At 42.8% G+C, this 25,404-nt stretch overlaps 1 protein-coding gene and 1 long non-coding RNA gene across 4 annotated transcripts in view; one reads left to right on the top strand and one right to left on the bottom strand.

Moving 5' to 3' along the window:
• The window catches only part of PLPPR1 (phospholipid phosphatase related 1), a 135,103-nt gene that overhangs the window by 24,209 nt on the left and 85,490 nt on the right, over positions 1-25,404 (bottom strand). For all 3 annotated transcript variants that reach the window (XM_066987929.1, XM_066987930.1, XM_013192344.3), the window contains exon 3: positions 11,828-12,016. In XM_066987929.1, coding sequence (XP_066844030.1) covers positions 11,828-12,016 — 189 coding nt within the window. The remainder of the gene's footprint in view (positions 1-11,827; positions 12,017-25,404) is intronic.
• Positions 20,179-25,404, top strand: part of LOC106043056 (uncharacterized) — a 16,809-nt gene continuing 11,583 nt past the window's right edge. The window contains exon 1 of the long non-coding RNA XR_007160030.2: positions 20,179-21,609. This is a non-coding gene — a long non-coding RNA (uncharacterized lncRNA). The remainder of the gene's footprint in view (positions 21,610-25,404) is intronic.

The raw sequence follows: 25,404 nt of genomic DNA on the forward strand, positions 1-25,404 counted from the left end.
CTTTTAAAAAATCCTCTGCTGTGTGTTTACTCATTTCCTGGCTCCTACTTAGCAAACAGCTGAATAAAATAATATCTCATATTCCTCACCAACAGCCTTTTGTCCATGACATAGTTGATCTTTTTTTCTAGCTGTAACCTGGAAAAGATAGTCCTCCAGCTTGTGAACTGACATCTTCAGACAGTGAAATATCACATCTCCCCGCTTCAAGTTCTCAGCACAATAGGAGCATGCTATCCTCCTTGCACTCCTGAAGAGTTTTTCATTTGTTAATTTGTTTAATTATCAGTTTAATCTATGTAACTATTGATTTTAAAAGGAAATGGGATTTTTATCTTTTCTTTTAATCTTTGTATCTTACAACACTTTCTGTTGTGCTCACAGTCTCTTGCCAAATGATTCTTTGCACAACTACACAACTACAGCTAGTTGCCAAGCCTCCCTCCATCCTATCTGAAAAGTCCTGGCAGTCAGGTGAAGTCCCTGGTGACTGGAAAAAGGGAAACATCACTCCCATTTTCAAAAAGGGTAGAAAGGAGGACTCAGGGAACTACAGACTGGTGAGCCTCACCGCTGTGCCTGTCACGACCATGAAACAGATCCTCTTGGAAGCAATGTCAAGGCACATGCAAGACAAGGAGTTGATCTGAGACATCCAGCATGGCTTCACCAAGGGGAAATCATGCCTGAGCAGTCTGGTGGCCTTTTGTGATGATGTGACTGCATCAGTTGGCAAGGAAAGACAAACAGATGCCATCTACCTGGTCTTCTGTAAGGCCTTTGACACGGTCCCACATGACATCCTGATCTCCAAATTGGAGAGATAAGGACTTAATGGCTGGATCATTCTGTAGATCAGGAGTTGGCTTGAAGATCACACCCAGAGTGGAGGTCAATTGGTCTATGTCCAAGTGGAGGCTGGTGATGAGTGTTGTACCTCAGTGTTCTCTCCTGGGACTGGGACTATTTAATGTCTTTATCAATGACATAGACAGTGGGATTAGGTGCACCCTCAGCAGGTTTGCAGATGACACCAAGCTGAGTGGTGCAGCTGATACAGTAGAAGAAAGGGATGCCATCCAGAAGAACCTGGACAAAGACAAGCTGGCAAAGTGGGCCAGTGAACCTAGTGAGATTCAGTAAGTCCAAGAGCAAGGTGCTGCACCAGCGTCGAGGCTATCTCAGACATGAGCATAGGGATTGATGTTCACCTCAATGAGAGCAGCCCTACAGAGAAGGACTTGGGGATTCTGGTGGACAAAAAGCTCGACATGAGCCAGCAGTGGGTGCCTGCAGCCCAGAAGGCCAACTGCGTCCTGGGCTGCATCAACAGAGGGGTGGCCAGCAGGGGAGGGAGGTGATTCTCCCCCTCTGCTCTGCCCTCACGAGACCCCACCTGAAGTGCTGCATTCAGGTGTGGGGCTCCCAGCACAAGAGGGATGTGGGGCTGTTAGAGTAGGCAGAGAGGAGGGTACAAAGATGATCAGAGGGCTGGAGCACCTCTCAGCCTGGAGAAGAGAAGGCTCTGGGGAGACATCATTGCAGCCTTTCAATACTTGAAGGGGTCTTACAAAAAAGACAGAGAACAACTTTTTCCTCAATTGGATAATGACAGGACAAGGGGGAATGGTTTTAAACTAAAAGAGGGGAGATTTAGATTAGATGTGATGAGGAAATTCTTCACTCAGAGGGTGGTGAGGGACTGGAACAGGTTGCCCAGAGAGGCTGTGGATGCCCTATCCGTGGAGGTGTTCAAGACCAGGTTAGATGAGACCCTGAGCAACCTAATCTAGTTTGTGGCACCATTGCCTATGGCAGGGGGGTTGGAACTAGATGGTCTTTGAGGTCCCTTCCAGCCTGAGCCATTCTATGATTCTGTGATACACTTTATAACTAGATTAGGGGTAAACATCAAGAAGAGCTGTTTCTATAAACTGTCCATAAATGGATGTGGGATACAACCATGAGGTGGTTTCAGAAGAGTGGCATCCTAGAGCAACCCTCCTGCAGGAACTATGCTGTGGGGTGAGGGTGGGGAGCCTTGAGGAGATGTATTTAATTTGGGAAATTAATTACTTGATGGTGCAGTTGGGACAGACAAGGATGGGATCAAGATTTAAGACTTATGTTCCTTTCGTTTCTCCCATTCAGTACATTAGCCTTGTACCTCACTTCAAATAAGTCTTCTAGTAAAGGTGAGGGCTCCATCCCTCCCCTGAAGTTGTGTGACAGGGGCTATGCAGTTTTCATTTCAGCTGCAGTTCCACACAGACACAGGCGGAGGAGCATGAGCCAGGGCACACACACGAGACACGGTGAGCAGAGTTGTGCCTGCAGACTGGGGCTGCTTCTGTGAAACGACAGCCTTTTGCTGCTTCCCATAAAAATCGTACAGCTAATGGCAATTCTGATCACAGCAAGCAGAAGCGGGTCCCATATTAGGAAGAAGTATTTGAAGTACAGACAGGACCTGTGTTTTCTAAGCACAAGGTTTACATCATTTTGATTTCCAGGAGTTTTAAAATCTCACAGCTTGTTTGCTTTAACAACATTAACAGCAGAGTCAATCACTGTTAACACCATTTAATACATGAAAACCACATCCAGAGACATGCTATTACACACAAATATCTCTGTCAGCAAGCAAAGCTGTACTCGGCTCTCAGGACATCATCACTCTCATCTCTGGGCTGGCTTCAGCAAGCTGCATGACATTTCCTGAATCATCTACAAGAATGTGTGTGCCTGCATTTTTAATGTCACAAATAGAAAGAAAGTAATTAATCAAATCCACAGCATTCAAACAGCAGCCGAGGGGAGGAGCAGATATGCGTAAGGCACTGGCTGGGAGACAAACTATGTGCAGAGCACTCAAAAGTGGAGAAAACAAGCAGCTGTGGGTTATGGGGACCCCAATCAGCAATTTTTAGAATGACTCCACACAGCTCTCTGAGGGAAATGCGTGCCTGTCCACTGAAAGGTGACCTTTGCAAAGTGCTCCAGCAGGCGTTTCATCAGCACTGCCCTGCGTTGGGCCCAAAGCAATTCTGCCCCTTTGCACTGTGGTGTGTATCTCAGGACTGCATCAGCACAGTCGCTGGTCAGTAGAGACACTCCCCAAGTGCTTCACGGAAGCTCTTCCTCCACTCCTCTGCCATCAGTTAAGCAGTAGAACATTTACACAAGCACCATAAACCGTAAAGGCTCAGGATCACACAGGGATTTAGCTGAGAAGGAGTGCCAGAGGTCTCCAGTCCAAGCCTTACTCATAGCAGAGCCAGCACTGAGCAGGGCCTTGAGCAGTCAGTTTTCTGATGTCTTTGAGAATGGAGATCCCACAGCCTGTAGGGGAGCACTGTTTCAGTGCCTGACTACTGTCAGCATAGAAAGATTTTTCCCTAACAATCACAGTTTCTCTTCCTGCAGCTTGAGTCCATTGCAGCGCTGCCTCTCGTCCTTCAAACAATCTGGTGGCATCTTTGTAGGCCCCCGCTAAGAACATGGCTCAGATCAGCTCTCACTTCGTGTTTCTAACTCCTTAATTCCTTTGATCTCCCTCACATTTAGCCACGGGACTTGTGGGTTATTGATCTGCCAACCTTCCTGCTGCCTACAGAGCTACATATTGATGCGGCACATCGGATACTTCATAGTCAAGCCTGGGCAGCAAATGGTAAGCAGCATTCATGCTGAGAAAGACACCTAGGGCAGCGAGCAGTCACAGAAGCAGTCACAGCCTTAGCACCCTCTCCTGAAACAGCATTTCTACTGTCTGTGGCAGGACCCTGGCCCAATCCTGCCTAGGGGGGCACAGTTTTTCCCTAATAATACCAGCACTGCTGCTGCTAATGAGGACCAGGGATCAGCCAAGAGTTTTCTCAGATGCTCTCTCAGCTTAAATCTGTGAATCTGTGTTCAGTTCATTATTACCTCATTCTTTTTTTTTTTTTTGTTCAATGAAAGCAACATCAAATAACAAAAGCAACATCAATTAACAGTTTTTAAAAAGTTATTTTGCAATAAAAATAAATTTGTTCCTTTCATTCCCCCAAAGTCGATAGGACCGAAGGCCACAATTTGGATCCTGGTCTGCCCACAAAACACAACTGTTCAAAAAAGCAATTTGCTGTGGGAAAACTGCCTAAAATTAATAGATTCTGAAACTTCGATATAATCAAGAGAAGAAATTTCCCACAGCTCTGCGGTATTCCTCAGAAACTGACACATTGTGAGACCATTACCAAGTCCTGTGAGACACTGGCGGCAGAAGTGCCTGCAAGTGCTAGAACAAACAAGGTGTAATTATTACTTTCCAGAATGGTGTATAAATGCAAGGATATAAACTTTCACCCAGAGTAATGGGCACCCTGGCCTGACTCCTACATATCCCAGCTTGCCAATGACAGTACTGAAAAAGAGAATGACAAGCCACGGCTCATGGATGACACCTGCCCAGCTGTGAGGCTCTTTCTTCAGCCCAGCCCTGAGCAACCTCAGCTTTGCAACCCGACAGCAAGAAGAAGGAGCAGCAAATGCCCTCAAATGGAGTCCTCCCTCTGCAGCTAAGCAGAAAGGGAGGTCAGCCCTGAAAGATGGGACGACACGAGCACGGTGCTGTACACCCTAAAAGAGGGACGTGCCCTCCTTAGGCATGAGGGATGCTCCAGGCACCAACAGAGCCCCCCGCTCCCCACTGCTGCCCAGCCTGCCTGCCTAGCACAGGGGAGTCTTGTTATTTCTGCCTGAAAAAGCCAGGAAGTGCTGCTGCAAGAGGGCTCTGAGCAGCAGTGGCTGCTCCCGGTTTTCACAGCATCTGCTGCTGAGCAGCCACAGGGGACTCAGCCAACACAGCATGAAATTCCCTGGCTTCCTTTCTAGAAATAAAACACAGGAATAATGCACCAAAGACAAGGAAGGGAACTGGTGGTAAGAACAGGAAAAACATCTAAAATAATAATGTTTTTAAAATTTGGGAGGTAAGCATAAACTCTTGAGAAAAGTTGGAAGAGTTTCCTCCTGCTTCAGATCAGTTTGATCAACACTAATTCATCTTCTAATTAATAACTGGACCACTGTTTGGCTTGACTGATTCTGAAAACACTATCTTAAAACAAATACTCCTTTGCAGAACTAAATTGCACCAGACAATTAAAAGCTACGTGTAGGCTGCCACTTCCCTCCTGGAAAAAGAAAGAAAGAAACTAAAGATTGCATGAAAACAGCAGAGGTGCTTTCCATTCTACTTTAAGAAAACGAAAAATGGTGCCCTTGAAGCTTTCTGCTGCTGTTCTGTACTCATTTCAGTGGGCTGCCTTCATTCCTAAGCCTCTCTGCTTCTCTCAAGTGGCCAGACAAATCACACTGGATGGAGCAGTGCAAGAAGCAGCACTGAACTCTGGAATGATTGTTTAGTACCAGCAGGGGAACTGCCTGATTTGTACTAACCACGTAACAGGGAAAAGCAAGCCTTGAGGGACACTAATGGATGTGGTTGAGTTGTACCAAAATATTTTTAAGGAAATGGCTTGAAAATGTAGTGTTTGTGCAAAACAACTTTTTCCAATTGAAACATTATTTTAATAAAATTCTCATATTGGCAAAAATCAAAGAATTATTATTTCTGCTACAAATTGGAATTATTGTACCTCCCACCATCCCTATTTTGGAACTGATGATGCACTGGAATATTACACTTTTTCTCAGGCTCTGCGAAACATGTTGCTGCTGGACAGACAACTTTTAAATTCACCAGACTTGTGATCATGGGACTCAGGGTCCCCTTTCAAGCTGTTTTTAATATTTACGTTCCCGATCATCAGGAAGCCAGCCGAGTGAAGTGTCTATGCTATGGTTATCTCCAGAAAAGGGTTTGCAGCCTAAGACCTCCTACTCTGAAAAAAAAAAATAATATATTTTCTTGCTAGTTTCACCCTTCCTGAAGTACTTACAATCACCAAAAGAGGGGCTGTCCACCGAACGATCTGTAATGCAGAAGTCAGCTGTTTGAATGTGTTGCTGTAGGCCACCCCAATGCCAAGACAAAAGCAGTTTTCTGTCATTTAGGAACTTGTGATCCTTTGAAACTGGCTGAGGCAAAGGCCAAAGTTCTGTGCTATTCTCACGAGGCCACGGAGGTGAACATGCTCCTTCTCACTCCCTTTTCCTTGTCCGCACAGACTGGCTGGCCACTACCTCACCCAAGTACTTGACATGACAGTCAAGTGACTGCCAGGGACACCTGGGTTGCCCAGCCTCGAGAAGAGGAGGCTGGGAGGCGGCCTCATTGCTCCCTGCAGCTCCTGAGGAGGGGAAGGGCAGAGAGAGGTGCCGGCGTCTGCTCCCTGGTCACACATGGCAGGCAACGAGGGAGGGCACAGAGCTGGGCCGGGGGAGGCTCAGGTTGGGCATTAGGGAAGATTTCTTCACCGTGAGGGTGGTCAGACACTGGAACAGGCTCACTGGAAAGTTGGTTGGTACCCCAAACCTGTCAGTGTTCAAGAGGCTTTGGGACAATGCCCTCAGTAACGTGCTTTAACTTTTGGTAGTCCTGAAGTGGTGAGGCAGCTGGACTCAATGGTCTCTGCAGGGCCCTTCCAAGTGACCTGTTCTGTTCTATTCTGTTCCAATCCATTCCACTTTACCATTAGGCAGGGTAGGAATGCAAATGAAGGCATTTCTATACCCATCTTATCGTGTAAGCAGGACAGCTGGAAGCAGCAGTTTTCCAATAACCAACCTTCAATGTCAGCACAACTGAAATCTGCCTGCAAGAAGGTCAAAGTCTCTGAAGAAAAAAATAGGTATTAGAAACAACTGGTATAAGACACGTACAGTTTCCCCTTCGTCTCATGAAGCTCTTTGTGTCACCAGAATATACTGATAACTACAGGTTCAATCTAAAACAGACAGGATTGTGATAATCCCATTTTTCTACCAATGCTGACAGCATAATTTACTACTTGAGTTTGACTGGATGGATGGATGGATGGATGGATGGATGGATGGATGGATGAGGGGAGAGCAGTAGATGTTGTCTACCTTGACTTAAGCAAGGCTTTTGACACTGTCTCCCATAACATCCTCCTGGGCAAGCTCCAGAAGTGTGGGATCCAGTGTGGACAGGGGGATGGATCGAGAACTGGCTGGGTGGCAGAGCTCAGAGGGTTGTGCTCAACAGTGCTGAGTCTAGTTGGAGGCCTGTTGTTAGTGGTGTCCCACAGGGGTCACTACTGTGTCCAGTCCTGTTCAACGTATTCATCAACGACCTGGATGAAGGAACGGACTGCACCCTCAGCAAGTTTGCGGATGATACAAAGCTTTCCGGCATGGCTGACACACCTGAGGCCTGTGTGGCCATTCAGAGGGACCTGGACAGGCTGGAGAGTTGGGCGGAGAGGAACCTCATGAGGTTCAACAAGTGCAAGTGCAGGGTCCTGCACTTGGGGAGGAACCACCCCAGGCACCAGTACAGGTTGGGGGCTGACCTGCTGAAGAGCAGCTCTGCGGAAAGTGACCTGGGGTCATTGCGGACAACAAGTTAACCATGAGCCATCAGTGCACTGTTGTGGTCAAGAAGGCCAATGGGATCCTAGCCTGCATCAGGAGGAGTGTGGACAGCAGGTCGAGAGAGGTGATCCTCCCCCTCTGCTCAGCCCTGGTGAGGCCGCACCTGGAGCATTGTGTGCAATCCTGGGCTCCCCAGTACAAGAGGGACATAGATGTTCTACAGCAGGCCCAGCGCAGAGCCACAGAGATGATTAAGGGATTGGAGCATCTGTCCTATGAGGAAAGACTAAGCGAGCTGGGCCTGTTTAGCCTAAAGAAGAGGAGATTGAGAGGGGATCTTACCAACCTCTAAAAAAACCTGAGGGGACAATGTAAAGTGGATGGGGCCAAACTCTTCTCAGTGGTGGCCAGTGAGAGGACAAGGGGTAATGGGTATAAATTAAACCACAGGAGGCTTCATCGCCATATGAGGAAGAACTTCTTTATGGTTTGGGTGACAGAGCACTGGAACAGGCTGCCCAGAGAGGTTGTGAAGTCTCCTTCTTTGGAGATATTCAAAACCCACCTGGATGCCATCCTCTGTAACATGCTCTAGGTGACCCTGCTTGAGCAGGGGGATTGGACTAGATGATCTCTGGAGGTCCCTTCCAACCTCAACCATTCCGTGATTCTGTGAACATGCATGTTTCAGAGGATAAACCACTAAATATGAAATAAAATGGCCAGTTGTTTCTTTACAAATAAAAAAAAGCTTGCCCTTCCTTTATGTATTACTTATCACTAAAATGATCATTTCCCTACTGCTTTGCAGCAAAGACGCTAATACTGCCACACTCAAAGAATTAAAAATGAATAAGGCAGATGAAAGCATTTGACCTGTTCTCAGTGGAACATTTGGGAGAAAAATGCTTTTCACAGAATGGAGTCAGGCATACATGATTTTAATTTATTTAACAGTATCATCATGAGATTCAGGCATCTCCCCTTGCAAGAAACTCTCATTATCAGAGACTAAAAGGTTATCAACAGGAGCAATAAAAGACTTTTGTAATTCTTAGGTATGATGATTAACTACCCAACCCAGCATAGCAAAAAAACAGGCTGGTCTCATTTATTTTGCTGCTACAGTACAGGGAAATGCACATACCATATTACCAAACAACAACAGCACTTCTGAAATGTATTCTCAGGGAAAAAATAAAACACATACACTCATTTTCCCCACGGCCACTGTCACAACCAAATGACTGAGACATGGGGATATTGCAATACATTAATGAAGATGCTCCCTTTTGGCTTTCAAACATTATAACACCTCATAGCTACGCTAAAATCAGGGCCTGGAACCCAGTTCAGAGCTGTGTACACAGAACTGCACTTAAACATTGCTCTTGACTAATCAGAGCGAGCTTGTACAGACTACTAGAGTACTTTCCATAGCTCCAGAAAAAACTGTTAAGTAGAACCACGAGCTCTTCCCAGCTACTGCTGGGCTCCTCCCCTTCTCCCTAGAAATAATCACTCCCCACCTGCCATGAGGTGTCAGAGCGGTGGCAATATGCATGCAACAGGCAAATCAGACTCCCTGCCGTAAATCCTCTCAGGCAAACCAAGCAATTTGCTGTCAGAAAATGAAGCAGCAAGCATCTTACAGAGGAGAAAAACACAGTTGTAAAGAGGAACTGGCATTACCTTTGACTTAAGTCAGTCCTTCACACTGGAGCTGCAGGTTGTCAGTGATTATTCCTGACAGCAAAGTGCACAGAGCAAAACTACTGCTTAGCCCACAGTGAATGCATGCAAAGTTCCCTCCCACAAAGCACAGCTGTGTTTTCTTCTTTTGCTCTTTTTATTTTTTATTTTTACTGGGAGAGAGTACAATCATCACTGTATAAATAGAAATGGTTGCACTTGCTCCTTTCACTGAAATCTCTGGGACATTCAACTGTACCAAAAATCTCTGCCTAGTTTGTGACTGTCCGAATAACAGGCACCCATTCGGGTGCTGGATGAAAGGTGCAGATACTCACACTCATACTCAGATCGGTAATGCAATGCAGGGACAGAACTTATGGAGTCTCTGAGCTCACTTTCTGTCTCATTTACTAGCTTTCTGTTAATGACCATTGACAAGTCAGTTTGCAGAGGGAAGACAGGGTGAAAACAGGTACCAGCTAAAGCAGAAATTTTAAATTAGCCTGCATGGAGGGGAATGTCTCTGAGAAAATGATGGGTATGAGAAATATAGTGAAACTACTCTTATAAAAACATTGTGCTGAGGATCTGTAAGGAAGACAGAAAAAGACCCCTTTGACACATTCTCTGGTTGAAGATTAGCCCAATACTAAGTAATTACATATGAAATAATTAAATGATGTATTAAGAACACAACAAAATAATACAATCAACACATTAAATAATGTATGAATGCATAATATATTCAGAATGAAAAGAAAAAAGTTTTCCCAAGAAGTCTGACCTACTGTCTCCCTGAGGCTCTACAAAGAGATCATAACGACACATATTGAAAAGAGCCCTGCACTGTCCCTGACCAACATTTTCCCTAGACGAAGCGGTAGATGGGCAGTTCAACAGCAGAGTGTAACCCAAGCAGCACTGCTTATTACCTTAGATCCAGTACTGAATCTGGTCATTTAGTGTGACTGCTGTACTTCTGGACCCAAGCTGGGATCTCCACACAGCTTGTATTGTACAAGATAGACCTACCAGCTCCACACAGCACTTAGCTGAAGGTCTCTACACCCAAAAACTTTGATGTTCACTCCAGCCTTTCAGTTCCTATGTTTAACACGGCCTAGGGATTTACAGAACCAGTGTCATTCACCTCCTAAAGAAGATTCCAATCCAGCTTTTCATAAATAACTAGAGAAAACTTCTTGGGCTTCTGAAGTGAAAGGAAATGTCGATCCAGTAGAGAAAAACCTGAAAAGTTTGCAACCCACTTTGCCAGAGGAAGGCTTTAAATAGAAGATCCAGCTAAAGAGCAACATTCTCAATACTGCTTGCCCACCTAATGCCGTATCACTGAAACAAGGGACAAGCCTCCCACTAACTCCAGTGTTACTGCATCCAGGCATGGATACATCACTCGATTTTGCTTTAAAAGCACAGCCTGTGAAAGTTACTGTAAATATCACTATGGAGAAATGTAGTATTTATTTTTGTCTATCATTGCAGCACAAAGCAAAGCAAACAAGATTTAGCATTAAACTGAGTTTCAATACAGAAAGTAATAGCGTTACTACAGAGGATTTTCATAAGCTCATGACATAATTCATTTAAAAAAAAATTACTCATTTTCATGAAGTGTCCTGTACAAAAACTGTAGACTCTTACGCAGATCTCTTTCACATTTCTTATCACGTTCTGTGTTAAACTATTTCATGCATTAATACTCATACAGACCAAAAATTGAAACTGACTACGGTCCAACATTTATCTCTCATGCACAGTTTTCATCAAGTTTTGAAAAGGTTGCAAAGCAAAGTTAAGAAAGAAATACTAAAGATAAAGAAAGGAGTATAAGAAAACAAAACATGTAAAGACAGAGTCTTTTAGGAATTTATTAATGTAATTACATAGGTAGGAAAATTAGCTATTGGTGAAATTTGTAACTTTCTACACAGAAAATGGAAAAGGGCCAATGTTTTGCTAATCAGTGACTACAATAACCATTTTGGAAGTGCATGTACTCAGCTAATTGTATATTTTCACCTGCTTGGAACAGCTACATTGTAGCTGACTGGTTGGGTCGAGTTAAAAAAAACAGTTAAGGGGATGTGGCTGCCAAAAGATGAACAGATTCTAAATACCAAGGAAATAGCACTCATGCTTTTCTTCATATTGAACATTTTTCTGCTCATCTAAGCCTTTTAAAACCCTTTAATAGTCCTCTTAATATAGTAGCAAATAGACCCAAATATGCTGCATGTCCAACCCAGGTTTTATTCACACCTTATCTGTTTTTTTTTATTATTATTTTTCTATTTTCAGTAATACATCACCTTTGCATTCATGACCCTCTGGAGCCCAGACAATTCACAGCTAATCACTGAACTGGGCAAGCTATTGTAACAGGCTTAACAAGCTCTACCTCTCAATCTTGCATTAAGATTACCTCAGAATAATTACACCTGGAGATAAGCAATGAAGATCATATTAGGCTAAGGCAAAGCAAAGATCCAGCTAAGTGTAAATCAATTACAGCTGAAAACAGAGGAAAGGGGACAGAGCTATTACAAGACTGTTGCTGTTATTTATGGAGCGGCAGTGGAGAATTCAAACAATTTCTTATACTTACAATAGCTGTTGGAGTTGAAGCCAGCACACAGTAGAGCACAAGGGGTGAAATGAAGCTCTCATCCTCCGTTCCAGGGTACGGTTTCATCAAATTGCCATCCTGACAGAAGAAACCTTGGATATGCACTTGAAAAGTATCGGTGCACTCGAAGTAGTAGGCAAGCAGAACAGTCCCAGCCATGATGACAAGCTGAAAATACAGCATGGTGACACAGAGGCATTAGTTGCTTTTTTTAACAGATGCAGCTATGCCTTCAAGCTACTCTAGTCCCGCAGACCATCCTCCCTTCATCATCACCCTGACAGTCCTTGCAACGCTGGTGTGTGTGTGTGTGTGTGTGTGTGTGTGCATGTGCGTCTCTGCGTGCCCGCTTTGCAACATCTGTTACATAAACCTTTTGGCAAACGACACTAATGAATGTTTCAGATAGGAACGGGTCCTTAACGCAGCTTGTAGAGGGACGGGAGCTTTGACAGCTACTTCGTCAAAGGGCATGTGAGTGCCAACAGCAGCAACGATCAATGGAAACTAGCAGGATGAGGGGCAGCACTGTGAGAGCTGACAGTGACAAGCTAAAACCTGTGCACAGCGGTAGGCAGCTGGAAAGGATTGTTGCACGGGATAAATGAAGCTAAAGCCAAAATGCTTCCTCGCTGCAGCTGCAAGCCCGCAACGGGGAACGTGCATGCTCTGCTCATCTAGAAGAGCCGTCGGTGGGTCAGATGAAGCATTCACCAGATCTGACAGATCCAGAGGGAAATCTGACTCCTGCCGCTCACCTTTCTTTTCAACTGCAACTTACCAGGAAAGCTTTAGAAGTCTACTCAGAAATCCTGTCCCCCCAGACAACTGGTTTGGGCTACTTCGCGTTGTCTGGCTACCCCACTCCATCACAACCACTTTTGGAAAAGGCTCTGGCTCGAGTCTGGATCATCATCTTTACACATATAAACCACAAGGAGCCTTTCTTTTTCTCTTTTTGTTAATTTACTGCTGACTAACAGGGCTGCTTGGAAAATCTCAGCTATCAACATTTCTGTGCATATTCAGAGTTATTCTGTATAAGCTGTGTCAGTGTCTGTGTCAGCTTCCCAACACATCTCAAAACAACCTCACCAGGGCTGTCACTAAACCTAACCTCTGAAAATTAAGTGGATATGATAGTTCATTGTTCTTGTTCCCTCTCTGCCAGATTGCAAAAGAAATCTCATGTCAAAATCTTCAACGCTGACAAAAACAGCAATATTGATCTGGATATTATGACAATTCCAGGGTTGGATACAGAGTGGTCTTTATAGAGAGGAGCACCACTTACCACTAGTACCAGAGTTGACACATATACGGGTTATTTTAACATGCCTTAGGGAAAAAAAAAAAAAGGGCAAAAAAAACCAATAAAAACAAAAGTGAAGGAACAAACACCAAAGTGGCTTGTTTGCACCATTTTGTCTCCAAGATACCTGCATCAAATCTGTGTTGCTCTGAGATTATTATAAGAACAGGCCTTTAACAAATAATTTTGTCAACTTGTTCTCAAAGATAGACTTACAAGCTATCCATGCACTCCTCAGACCTAACCTTGCATGTAACACTGATGCACAGGTCATGGTATCTTTGGGCACGTGTTGGACCAAAATTAAGACAAAACCCAACCAACCAACCAACCAACCAGCCAACTGAACAGACGTTCAGTTGAACATGAGTGAAAGTAGATCCCAGAATACCAGAATGGTTGAGGTTGGAAGGCATTTCTGGAGGTCACCTGGTCCCACATCCTGCTCAAGCAGGACCACCTACAGCAGGCTGTCCAGGACCATGTCCAGACAGATTTTGAAGATCTCCGCAGAGGAAGACTCTACCACCATTCTGAGCAGCTTTTATGATAGATTAAAGCAGACCAAACTGAATCCAAAATTGAAGATTTCTGAACCCTCCCCATTCAAAGCTAATAATATCATTTTGTAACCAGACTCTGAGGTCCACAGATTAATCCCTCACCTGTAAAATACAACCTGGATTGTTTAGTGTTTTTAGCCCAATCAATTACCTGTATGGATTCAAACATCAGCTTCTGTTGATTACAGAATTACGGTACCAACTGAAATTTACATAGACAAAGTACACAGCATTTTTTAGAAGCTCAAACAAGTATTAATCCACATAATTATTTCCCCCAAACATGCATATTCTTTCTTTCTCCCACCCTGATTTAGAGAATGAATTTAATATATAAAATGTTAATCAAACATTTGTTTTCTCATGATTTTTGCTTCCTTCTGATGATTCAGTAACTTTAAGACCCTAAACTCTGAAATCTACCACCCTGTAGTGAATTGCAGCTATGCTGACCCTGTACAGTCAGTACATGGTGGCTTCTCCCCTGCTCCTTCCCTCTCACGCTTCTCCTGTGTCCTGCTGTGGGTCTACTGGAGATGGCTGTAACTGGATGGAGAATCAAAAGATTTAGTCTGTGTATTTTTTCCTGTGCAATATCTACCTCTAAAGGTGTGTAAGCAAGTGTATTTTCTTACTTCATCAGGATTATACAATAATAGATTTAGAATGACCTGCTTTGAGTATTTCACATCTAAAATGTGTACCTGAAGAAGTCCTTCATTTGTTCAGCTTTCACTATTTATCCTGTTATTTTCAAGACACAATAACTCCCTCAGTGGATTATTTTTTTTACAAATGTAAAGCAAGGTGCTATTAATTACGAATTTCCCAGAGACCTTTACAGCATCCTGGTTGAGTCAGTGAGATTTCCTATAAACAAACACATTTGTGTAATTAAGGGCCTAGAAGACATAAATTTACCTCCCCGTGCAGCTATAGATTTCCTTACCAACCTTGGGCAACTCAGTTTTATAAATTAACACGAGAGGAAGGCAATGACACTATCACTACTATACCTGACATAGACATAAATGCAGATTACAGAATGCCTGGACATAGAGGTACTGAAGCTCAGTTCCAGCAGTGTCAGTAATAAGCTGACCCATCCCTCCTATTCCAAACACACCTCCAGACATGCTTTAGGTTGCCAGCCCCAGCTAGCGTGAAAGGAGACAGTACTATAAGAGACAGGCCAACAGGGGCTGCTTTTCCCCTTGTCAATGGGAAAGGGAGAAAACAGACACTGAAGTTATACCCTTCTTTGGGTGCCACAGGAAACAATCCTTTTCAATATTTATTTATTTATTTTTATTTTTTGTTTATCCCCAAAGCACTCTCTAGCCATCAGTTGTACAACTGACTCTGACCTTCCCAGGGCCAAGTACTGCCTCTGTGCTGCATGAAAACACTGCTTGCATATAAAACACAGCTCTAGTCTGACTTATGTCAATACTGACCTACAACACAGACACCTCAGTAATAAATCAAATCCTGATCACACTTCAGTTTGTGTGTGTGTTTTGGCCTTTTGAGAAAAAAACAAAACCAAAACACATATAATCTGAAAAAAAAAAAAAAAAGAAAAGAAAAAGATTGTAATCCTGAGAACAGCAGATTCTGTAGGTATTCCTAACATTTTAGAGAAATAGCAACAGCAGAGCAGCAGAAATTAGACCTTCAGTTCAACAGACCCTTCCACAGACCCACTATGACAAGGGATGATGTGAGGTACAGAAAGGACACATCAGTTATTACAATGAATGTGGGTAATCTTTTGCTGGACATAGAGTCAGTGAAGTCCCGACCATGTGTGTGGCATGTTCCTGTGCTTCATGTTGAGTATTCACTGCTGTCAGAAGCTTCTCAGCAAAAAGCACACTTTCCCTTTCCCTTTCCCTTTCCCTTTCCCTTTCCCTTTCCCTTTCCCTTTCCCTTTCCCTTTCCCTTTCCCTTTCCCTTTCCCTTTCCCTTTCCCTTTCCCTTTCCCTTTCCTCTTTTCCTTTTTATTTCCCTTTTCTGTTCTGCTTGGTGAAAATTTCATGGTTATTTCTAGTGGCAGGAGTGACTTTTATTTATTATTATTATTATTATTTAATTCTGTTTTACTAGTCACTGATGCCTAAATCAGCTTCAGTCACCCACTCTTTTTCAATTTTTAAAGCTAGGACCTAAAATGACAAATGCAGAAATCCCTGATATTTGTAGTCACAGTCAGGTTGTAGCAGATAACTTTCCCTTTTCTCATTATTTTAAGTTTTAGAGTCTTTGAATGAAGTGTTGAAGAAGAGCAGGTAGGCTGACAAGATAAAGGTACAGAATGTCTAGTTACATAATTCAGAAAACACAGTGCAGTTTAGCACTGACATTTTGCAGACATTACTTATCAATCCTTATTGATACATTTCCTTGATTTTATTTGGGAAAAAAAAATAAAAATGCTCAGTAATTCAGCTTAGAAAAGCAGCGAATGAATAGAATTGTCTAAGGTGCTTAATGGCCTTCATTACCACGGTATTTAAGCACATCATAATCCTTAATGTTTATCATCACTACTCCATTGTAAGATAAGAAAATGCTCTTATCACCATTTTACAGAGAGGGGACAAAAGCAGGAGGAGATAAAATGACTGCCCTTAGGTCACAGTAGAAGCTGTGGCATAGTCAAGATTTATCTTTCTGCAGGACTAGATTTTTCTGGTTTAGTCAATAGTCTGCACATGAAAAAGCTCGATGATGTATGCTCAGATCCTGATTCTGCAGAAGCTCACCACGATGCAGTTAACAATACACACCACATGTCTGATCCAGCCCCATTAAAAAACTCCAGTTTGACTTTAGATTAGGCTTGACAACATGGATTCACACAACTGCTTTGTGTTTCTTCCTCAAAGCCAGCTATTTAAATGGATTAATTCTGTAGTACCTCATTCAACACCTGTCCCTCACCACACCATTAAATTCTGTACCTCTAAAAGCCTGCAATGATTCTGTCCTTGCAGACCTTCCCATCACAGCACTTATTCCTCTTTAAATTGTGGGGGTTCTATGCAATCAAAAAATTACATTCTTAAATGTCCAAGAAATATGAAGGAAAGCTTGCAGTCTTCTTTGGGCAATCAGTAATTATTTGGTGCAGGTGCTAAACATGTATTAGTGTAAGAGTGTGTCCTAACTATAGGGAAACAGCATCTTCAATGTAAGAAGTGTGATTCAGGCACATTAATCCCAGGGATATTGCGATACATCCAGAAATCGTCCCCTTCACCCTAATACTGTGACGGTACAACTCGGAGACCACTGAAAAAACAAACAAACAAACAAAAAGCTATTGCAATACCTGACAGTGGGACTCAAGCCCCCAACTTGGCAAACTTTCGTCATTTACTGCAATCTCTTAATCACAACTGGAAACCTTCATAGGAGTAGCATCTTTTTTGTACTGCTGTCAACACCAGAGAGGCCACCACTTTGCAACCAAGAAAGCAAGAGGCTAACTCCATTTGGGAAACGGACGTAAAGCTATAAAAGACAGAGACTAACGGAAAGAGACAGTTGACAGCAGGAGGCAGAGCTTTTTCATCAGCCTACCCTGAAGAATCCCTAGAGCTCTTAATAAGAGACCAAGAAATTGAGTGAGAAAAGGAAGTGGCTGTAAAAATTTCTCATATACTCTATAGCTGTACAATCCTGTAAGACAAGCATACAGCCACTGGAAAATCTACTTCTGTTGTGCGTACTGAGATACTTTGTCACTTGTATAAATCATGTAAATGAACACAAAAAAAATAAAAACCCTGTTGTTCACATTTGGATATGAATAGGTAAATTCTTTTAGCTTATCAGTCTTCCCACATGTTACTGATAACATATCTTACAATGCCTTTAATGTGCATGACTGAAAATTGGAAAATTGTTCTTGCACATAAATGACACATAAAAGACCACATTTTTATTCCTTCTGAAAGAAGCCTTTCAAACTTTGTATGAGATGTTCCTTAGTGGATAGTCAATCACATAACTATTGATACTCTTGCTCAGTTTATTTGTTTCTAGCAAGCTTCTGTGGTTTTCAGTTTATAAACCAAAACTTGCAATATTATGAATAGAGCACCACAAACATGCCTAAGTGCTTTCAACTGTGGACACATGCTGTGGCTCACCCACAGCAGGAAAAGGTTCCAGCCTTTTTAAGCAGACTTCCATCTCCCCTTCCGAACGAGCTCTAGTGACCAATTGCTACACAAAGCCCGAAAAATCTTGTTGTGCTCTTTTAAGCCAGCTGGTAAAAGCACATAATTCCCAGAATAGACACACTGGGGCATCTGGCAGACACAGTGTATGTATGCCGTGAAAACACAGGTTAACTATGTATAGCACTCCTGTGTTACTGCTGGAAGGAATTGTTAGGAGTGTTATTGCTCTCTACTGGACAGCAACAGTAATGTTCAGCTGTGTGTCCTAGACCTGGGAGCTCTCGTCCTGCTGCTGCAGTAGAGGGGTGTTAGAAGCACAGACAACTGGAAACAATCACATGCATCATGAAGCTTCCGGACACACTTTCACACTTCTATAAAAACAGAGCAAGCCTCCATCTAAGAATTACTGAGACCGTATCCTGAAGTATCCTGATTACAGTGAAGCCTCAGAAACTCATGCTGGTGCTGGGGTCAAGAATTTTCTTTTAAGTGCTGCCTGTATTTATATGTGGCCAATTGATATCTACTTAATAAATCATCCTTCATCTGATACAGATTTCGTACCTCTGGTGTTTGTGCCTGAAAAAAACCCACAATATCTCATCAGTACAACATTGTTATCTTAAATAATCTAGCCTCCTTTAAATACTGTCAAAAGAATTGGGTTTGTGTTACTACATGACAATTTTACTTAAACAATTACTTTGACAAGAGTTTTCATGGTATGTCTCTGGACATTTTTGCAGGACTCCTGAAACTGACTGTAATCCTGACTGCAACTCAAATAAACTTATATAAACCCTGACTGTACCTGTAAATAAGCGGATCCAATTTTCCATGTTGTAGATGGTAAAGTGGTAAGAAAAGAGTTAAACAGCTCACCTCAGAAAAACCTGTCCTTACACATAACAAAGAAGATGGAGACAACAATTAATTAGAAGTCCATCTGATCCAGATGTGCTAGTAGCTAAAAGGCCTATTCTCCCACTGAGGTGTGAGGGTAATAGGTACATATCTCCCATTAGCATTAATGGGAGTTAGCAGCCTGAATTCTTCAGGGATCAACAAGAGCCTCTACAGCAGTTCGTTAAGCATCTGTTCTATACCCTTTTATCACAAATGACATGCTTTAAAAGTTTTCACCTTGGTACTTCTACAGCACACCCAGGTCTGCAGAAAGAGGAAGAGTGTATCAGGACAGTAAAAGCTCTCATCATCTCTGACCACACTGAGTGGATGGCAAGGACCTGGCTGACTGTGCAATCTTTTAGGCTGCAAAGAGACTGACTGGATGCAGCAAATCATCTCTACTGTTCATAAAAATATCAAAAAGTAAAGTCACAGCTGCTAGAGGAATGTATCGCGAAAAAATACTTTACTTGGAGGCAGAAAGACGAATAACCTACATTGGAATTCCACCTAGTATTAAACATCTCCAAGTGAACGGTTTCATTATGCAGAATAGCCACATATTTTATGCTGTGTCGGAATAAATATTAAACCAGTGATCTTTCAGAGCTGCCATTCCTCTGAAGCGTTTTCAGTCCCTCACCTGACATAACTGACTTCGCAGTCAGTTTTCTTAAGGAACTGAGGCACACAAGTCACGATGTTCTGAGAGCAGCCAAATTCAGGGCATGGCTTTTTTACGGGTTTTATGTCCAGTCAGCACGGTGACACAAGCTGGGAAGCAGCTCAGAAAGAGTGCTAAAAGCACCCAAAGGCCTTTGAAGCTGGGGCTGTATAGAAAACAGACTGGTCTCTGCAGAGCTTCTTGTTCATTTCAAGAATTAATTGCATTATTATACAATTTTCGCAATCAAGTTTGGACTAGCTATAGCTTATAAGGCTGAAGAAGACATTCATATACAAAAAAAAAAAGGGTTTTACATATTTCAAAGGCATTTGTTTCAGGAAAAGAAGTATTGTGAGATTAGCATGGCTTCTGAAAACACTGACACATGGTTAAAAACAATCCCAGCTTCCTTTTTATAGCACAGTCCTTGAAGAATTTCTGTCCCTTTACACTACAGAAACTTGAACTTACCTAAGAGTTCATCTGTATACAGAAGCCGGATTTCTCCAAACCTAGCTGTGTAGTTAAAATGGTACAGAACTCTAATGGCAATGCAGACATAACGATGCTGTAAATGGAATAATTTTTCGTTCGAGGAGAATCAATTGAGCCTCAACACGAGGCAGCTTGATTATCAGGTGTAACTCATTCCATTCTACACACTGCTCCAAGTCCCCATTTAAAGCAAGCTTTCAGTTTTTTAATTTCTAGACCCTTATATTTTGCCAGTGATTCCCTTGTAATAAATTTAAGCCTACTTCGTCAGGTGACCGCAACCTATAGATCACAGGCTGAAACTGTCAGCTTAAAGGGAGGAGGAAAGCCTACCAACATGTTGTGCTGTGTATTTTAATAGTATAATAGCTTTTATGAGGCCAAGCTCTGAACATGAATATAAACTAAGCCCACAGAACCAAGTATTCTTCCATTTGCTGATGTAACAGGTAGGGTAGCAGTAAGTAGAGACACTGGGGTCCAGTGTGTTGGAAGGCTGATGCAGAGCTTTCAGATTTCTGAACTCCAGTTGCACGGGCCCACTACATCTGTAATCCTCAGATACTCCTATTAATTAAAAGCACATTATTCTTCTGACATTTTTGTTTTCAAAGGTAATAATTATCCATATTGACACAAAACTATAACCTGCATATCATTGTCAGTATTATTTTCAATTTCTACTACAGATGGATTTGCTTGTAATGGCTTTTGTTTCTGTTTGATACTTTTGGGACCACTAAGAAAACAGGAGGAAGATCACCTTAAGATTCATGGCACTACTGGGAATTCCTATAGGTATTGCAGCAGTAGATGGAAACATAGGGGCTGTTGCAGGAGCAGGGAGAAGAGCTTGGAAAACATCACCACTCTTCTGAAGGAATAACAACAACATGCTGTGAACAACCATGGTGCCTCCTTGGCTATCTGCCCTGTCAGACTGCTAACAAGGACATAAGAGCATGTTCTAACGTCTGGGATAATTCCTCTGATACCAGCTCTGAAGGTGTGTAACCTTGTGACGAGACAAGGACATGCATCAAATGAATGCATGACATGATACTGCCCTGTCAAAAAAAATCAGAATCAACACATTTTCCTAGATCCACTGTCTTGATCAACTAAGAAAGATAAGTAACATCAATAATAGCTTGCCCTCCTCTCTCTATCCTACATACCTTATTTTTTCAGCACAATTCTTGTTCATGGTGGAGAAAATTCAAGAGATTGACATATCCTGTTTCAAATCCTGGGTTGATGGCTATTGGCCGCAGAAGAAATACATGTGCAAGCATTTGTCATCTCATGCTGTGGTTGTCCAAGAAGCACCTACCTGCTTCTGACCCAACAGTTGGCAAATTATTCTGTCCTGTTGTTTTTTAATTCCTTTTCTCACTTGCAATTTGTAACCATTGGCTTTGTAACAAAAAGGCATGATAATTCAAACAATATAAAAATGCTTTCTCAAACAATAAAGGAGACTTCTTTATAGATCCACCATACTGTTTACTGAGGACACTGGTGATGGTGATGCTAACTTGCCTGTTAAGAGCCGTTGAAAAGAAGCACGTATGTTGTAGGCCCAACGTTCAGCTGCCCTATTTGTTTTTTATGTTGAGGTAAGCGTAATGTGGGTACTTCCCAGCCAGTCCTCCTTTCTTCTCAACTCTTTGTGTTAACGGCTGAGTGCAAGATGGTGTAGACATCTATGTAACTCCAGGTCTGCTCTTGCACCTATTGTGTAGTAATTGAATCCACAGATGTATCGAATTTATGTGGCAAGGTTTTGGTAGTTAGATAGGAGCCAGATCCAGCTGACTCCAAAAGGACCTGCTGCTGGCCAGGGCAGAGCCAGTGAGCAATGCTGGTTGGGCCTCTGAGAGAGTGGATTTAAGGAATGACCAGAGCTGCAGCCCATGGAGGAGCCCCCGGTGGAGCAGGTGGATGTGGCCTGGAGGAGGCTGCGGCCCATGGAGAGCCCCCGCAGGAGCAGGCCCCGGGCCGGAGCTGCAGCCCGTGGAGAGGAGCCCACGCAGGAGCAGGGGGTCTGGGGGGAGCTGCCGCCCGTGGGGGACCCGTGCTGGGGCATTTTGCTCCTGGGGGATGGATGGACCCCGTGGTACGGAGCCGTGTGGGAGCAGTTCCTGAAGAGCTGCTGCCTGTGGGCAGCCCCCGCAGGCTCAGTTCGGGAAGGACGGCATCCCGTGGGAGGGACCCCGCGTGGAGCAGGGGCAGAGAGGGACCGTGAGGGAGCGGCGGAGACGAAGCTTCAGGGACTGACCGCAGCCCCCATTCCCTGTTCCCCTGTGCTGCTTGGGGGGAGGAGGTGTGAGAGGGTGGATGGGGGGAAGGTGATTTTAGTTTTCTTTTAGTTCTTACTGATCTAGTTTGTTATTAACTGTCAAGAATATACATTAATCTTCCCTACACTGAATCTATTTTGCCTGTGATGGTAATTGGTGTTTGATTTCCCTTTCCTTATCTCAACCCACAAGGGTTTTTTTCATTGTATTTTTTCCCCTTGTTCTTCTGAGGAGGGGAGATGAGAGAGTGGCCTGGTGGTGCAGAGCTGCCTACAGGTGTTAAGCCACCACAACAGGCTGACACATGATATGCATCAGATCCAGTACCAGATCCAGAGAAATTTGGGTTTGGATAACAATCCAAAGGCTGAGACACCATAGTGCAATGGTAAGGCAGGGACACCATAGTGCAGTGCTCCACAGTCTTCTCTCATTGATAAAAATCAGTGCTTTAATGCTACAAAATTTACTGGCCTTTTCCCACACATTCTTATTTATTAATATCCCCATACTGTTCCACACTAGTAAAAGCGTACCACATGTGTGACAGTGCTGCATGAAATGCTCATGTGGCTGTGTGCTGCAGCGGGCTTTTCCCCATCATGATCTCCCTGAATTCCTGTTGGAAGAGAAAAACGCACAAACCTCTGCATTCATATGGCACTGTGTGTGCAAGCTATTGGTAATGACCGGGAGCAGAACTTGCATGGGCAGGTACCAGTTTTCCTGTGGACTACCTGAGGGACAGGAGCAGGACAGGGGTACCAGGACTGCCTCAGCCCCATCCCAGCTCAGCTTTCGGCTGGAGGCTCGTGGAGACAGTACTTCATCTTGTAGCATTCCGACTGTTTTCACTGCATTCACCGCACTCCTGACGAGCTGCGGTGCCTTTGGAAAGCCTCTTTACACGATCCCTACCTGTGAAAGGCTGTGCTCACTCCTCTCTCATGCCTGAAAAGGACAGCAGAGGTTTCCTCACTCTCTTCAGAGGGAATGTCACAGAGGGGTGGATGTCCCTACAAGCTTTAGTTGATCAGCCGAAGTGATGGACACTTGCGCAAGATTTTATGCACCTCAGACAGGCAGGGAGACGAATGAGCCAACAGTTAAGGCTCAGCACCGCAGGCATTGCTGCAAACTGGAAGAAACACAGTGGTGTTCTTTTAATCACTAACGGTGGAGGAAAAGCACTTCCCCCTGTGGCGTAGAGAGGGAGGGAATGAATCCCCGGCTATTTTATGGAATCATGTAATGCCCGTGTTGCCAAATGCAACAGAGTCTGTAAAAATCAATACTAATGATATCTTTTCCTAGCTAGAAGATAGATAAAAAATGCCATGAAAAGAGCTATCATTTAGCTCCCTGGAGTTTAACCCTGAATGGCAATACATCTTGCAATTTCTTGATTTTGGCAAGCTATATTTCATTATAATAATCTGCTTACTTCATGGAATTTTAAAGGTACCTTTTCTCCTTTAAGATTTATTTCCTGTGTAGCCATGCTACTTCACTGTGTCTTTTTTACTAAACAAACAGTAGAAAAGGTTTGTGTATGTAAATTATAAAGACATTTTTGTTACTGTTTTTCACAGCACAGGCTTCATTATAAAGCAGACTTAAAAGTAATCTGAGTTATTTAAGCTGAATGCAGTTTTGGTAGGATATATGCTAGATTTTTTTTTTTTTTAATTTAAGAAAAGTCTTGATATACAGTACAGTTAAATACTGAACATGATGTACCCCTGCTTCTCCTTAAATCCAAAGTAGATTTTCAAAGGCTTATCAGCAGGGGGCATTAATGTGACATTAAATTCCAAATGCCAAACTAACAAACAACTCTTCATCTTGTGTAGTATTTTATGTTTTTACTAAGTTAGGTTTCTCCTCTGTATTTTTCACAATACTATTTTTATTTTTAAAAAAGTGTAGCTGCAATTCCAAGTCATTTACTGACACTGGTAATCTGTTTAACAACCTACTGTAGGTTTTATCCTCATGGCAAAAAAAAAGTCTTTGTCATAGTTTTATGCAGTTTAGAGGAGGAAAACCTGATTTTATGACCACTAAACATATAGAAAGCATTTTCAAAAGGGAATATGCAGTAGAAAAAGTCAGTGGGTTTGACATATGCAGAGATTACATAGTCATGAGCATTGGTTAGTCCTTGACATCCTTGACATGTGTTGTCATACACATTTGAGGAAATGACTGACAACAGCCCAGTTTCTTAGGCTTGCACTCTGACAGAAGCTACAGACCTGGAGAAGCGATGTATTTCTGTAAGGCAATTTTTAAACAGCACCATTTTCCCCTTGGAGTGCCCATTTTACTCTCCACTGACTACAGAGGGAAAAGAAACCACACTGATAATTTAATTGAACAGCTACAGAAAATGAATCTAGGTGCTCATGTTAACAGGATTTTATCTTGCTTCTTTTCCCACACTAAGAAACAACACAAAGAATATACCTTTTTCCCCAAATCTTATAGGAGATAATTCACAAAGCTGCTTTGTAGAATGGCAATCTAGCAGTGAACTTATGACTGAAATGTCCAAAGTTAAAAAGGAAAAGATAACTGGGGCATTGGCTCTGTTCACTGGTCCTTCACTCCAGGTTGATCCTTATTCCAGAGCACTGTGATCTAGTTCTTGCTTTGTTTACATTACCTACTGTTAGTGTAAAGTTATTGAATCTTGCCTGATCTTCCTGTATTAAACTCTATGCATCTTTTATAATAATCCACAGTATGTCCATATACATAGTGTAAGGAACCAGTAATTTAAAATTTTAACGTGAATTACACTCTTTGGGCTAAACACAGAAATCTTTTTCTCCACAATAATAAGCAAGAAGTTTAGCCGATGTTTTTAAATGGAAGTTGAGATTGTCACATCATCGCCTGAGTGGAAATTTTAAGAAAAAAATAAAGAAGATATTTAAATACACAGTAACACTGGGACTTTAAGCAACATTCAGATGACACCCACATCAGCAATGCGTTCATGCAGGCTGCTTTCTTTGTTAGGCCAAAACATATTTTTTTAATAGTGAAAGTGTTCCTCAAACAGTTGTAAAAACAAAGGCCTTCTGGACTATGTGAAAATTAAAA

This window comes from Anser cygnoides, chromosome Z, assembly GCF_040182565.1.
Source record: "Anser cygnoides isolate HZ-2024a breed goose chromosome Z, Taihu_goose_T2T_genome, whole genome shotgun sequence".
Classification (NCBI taxonomy): domain Eukaryota; kingdom Metazoa; phylum Chordata; class Aves; order Anseriformes; family Anatidae; genus Anser; species Anser cygnoides.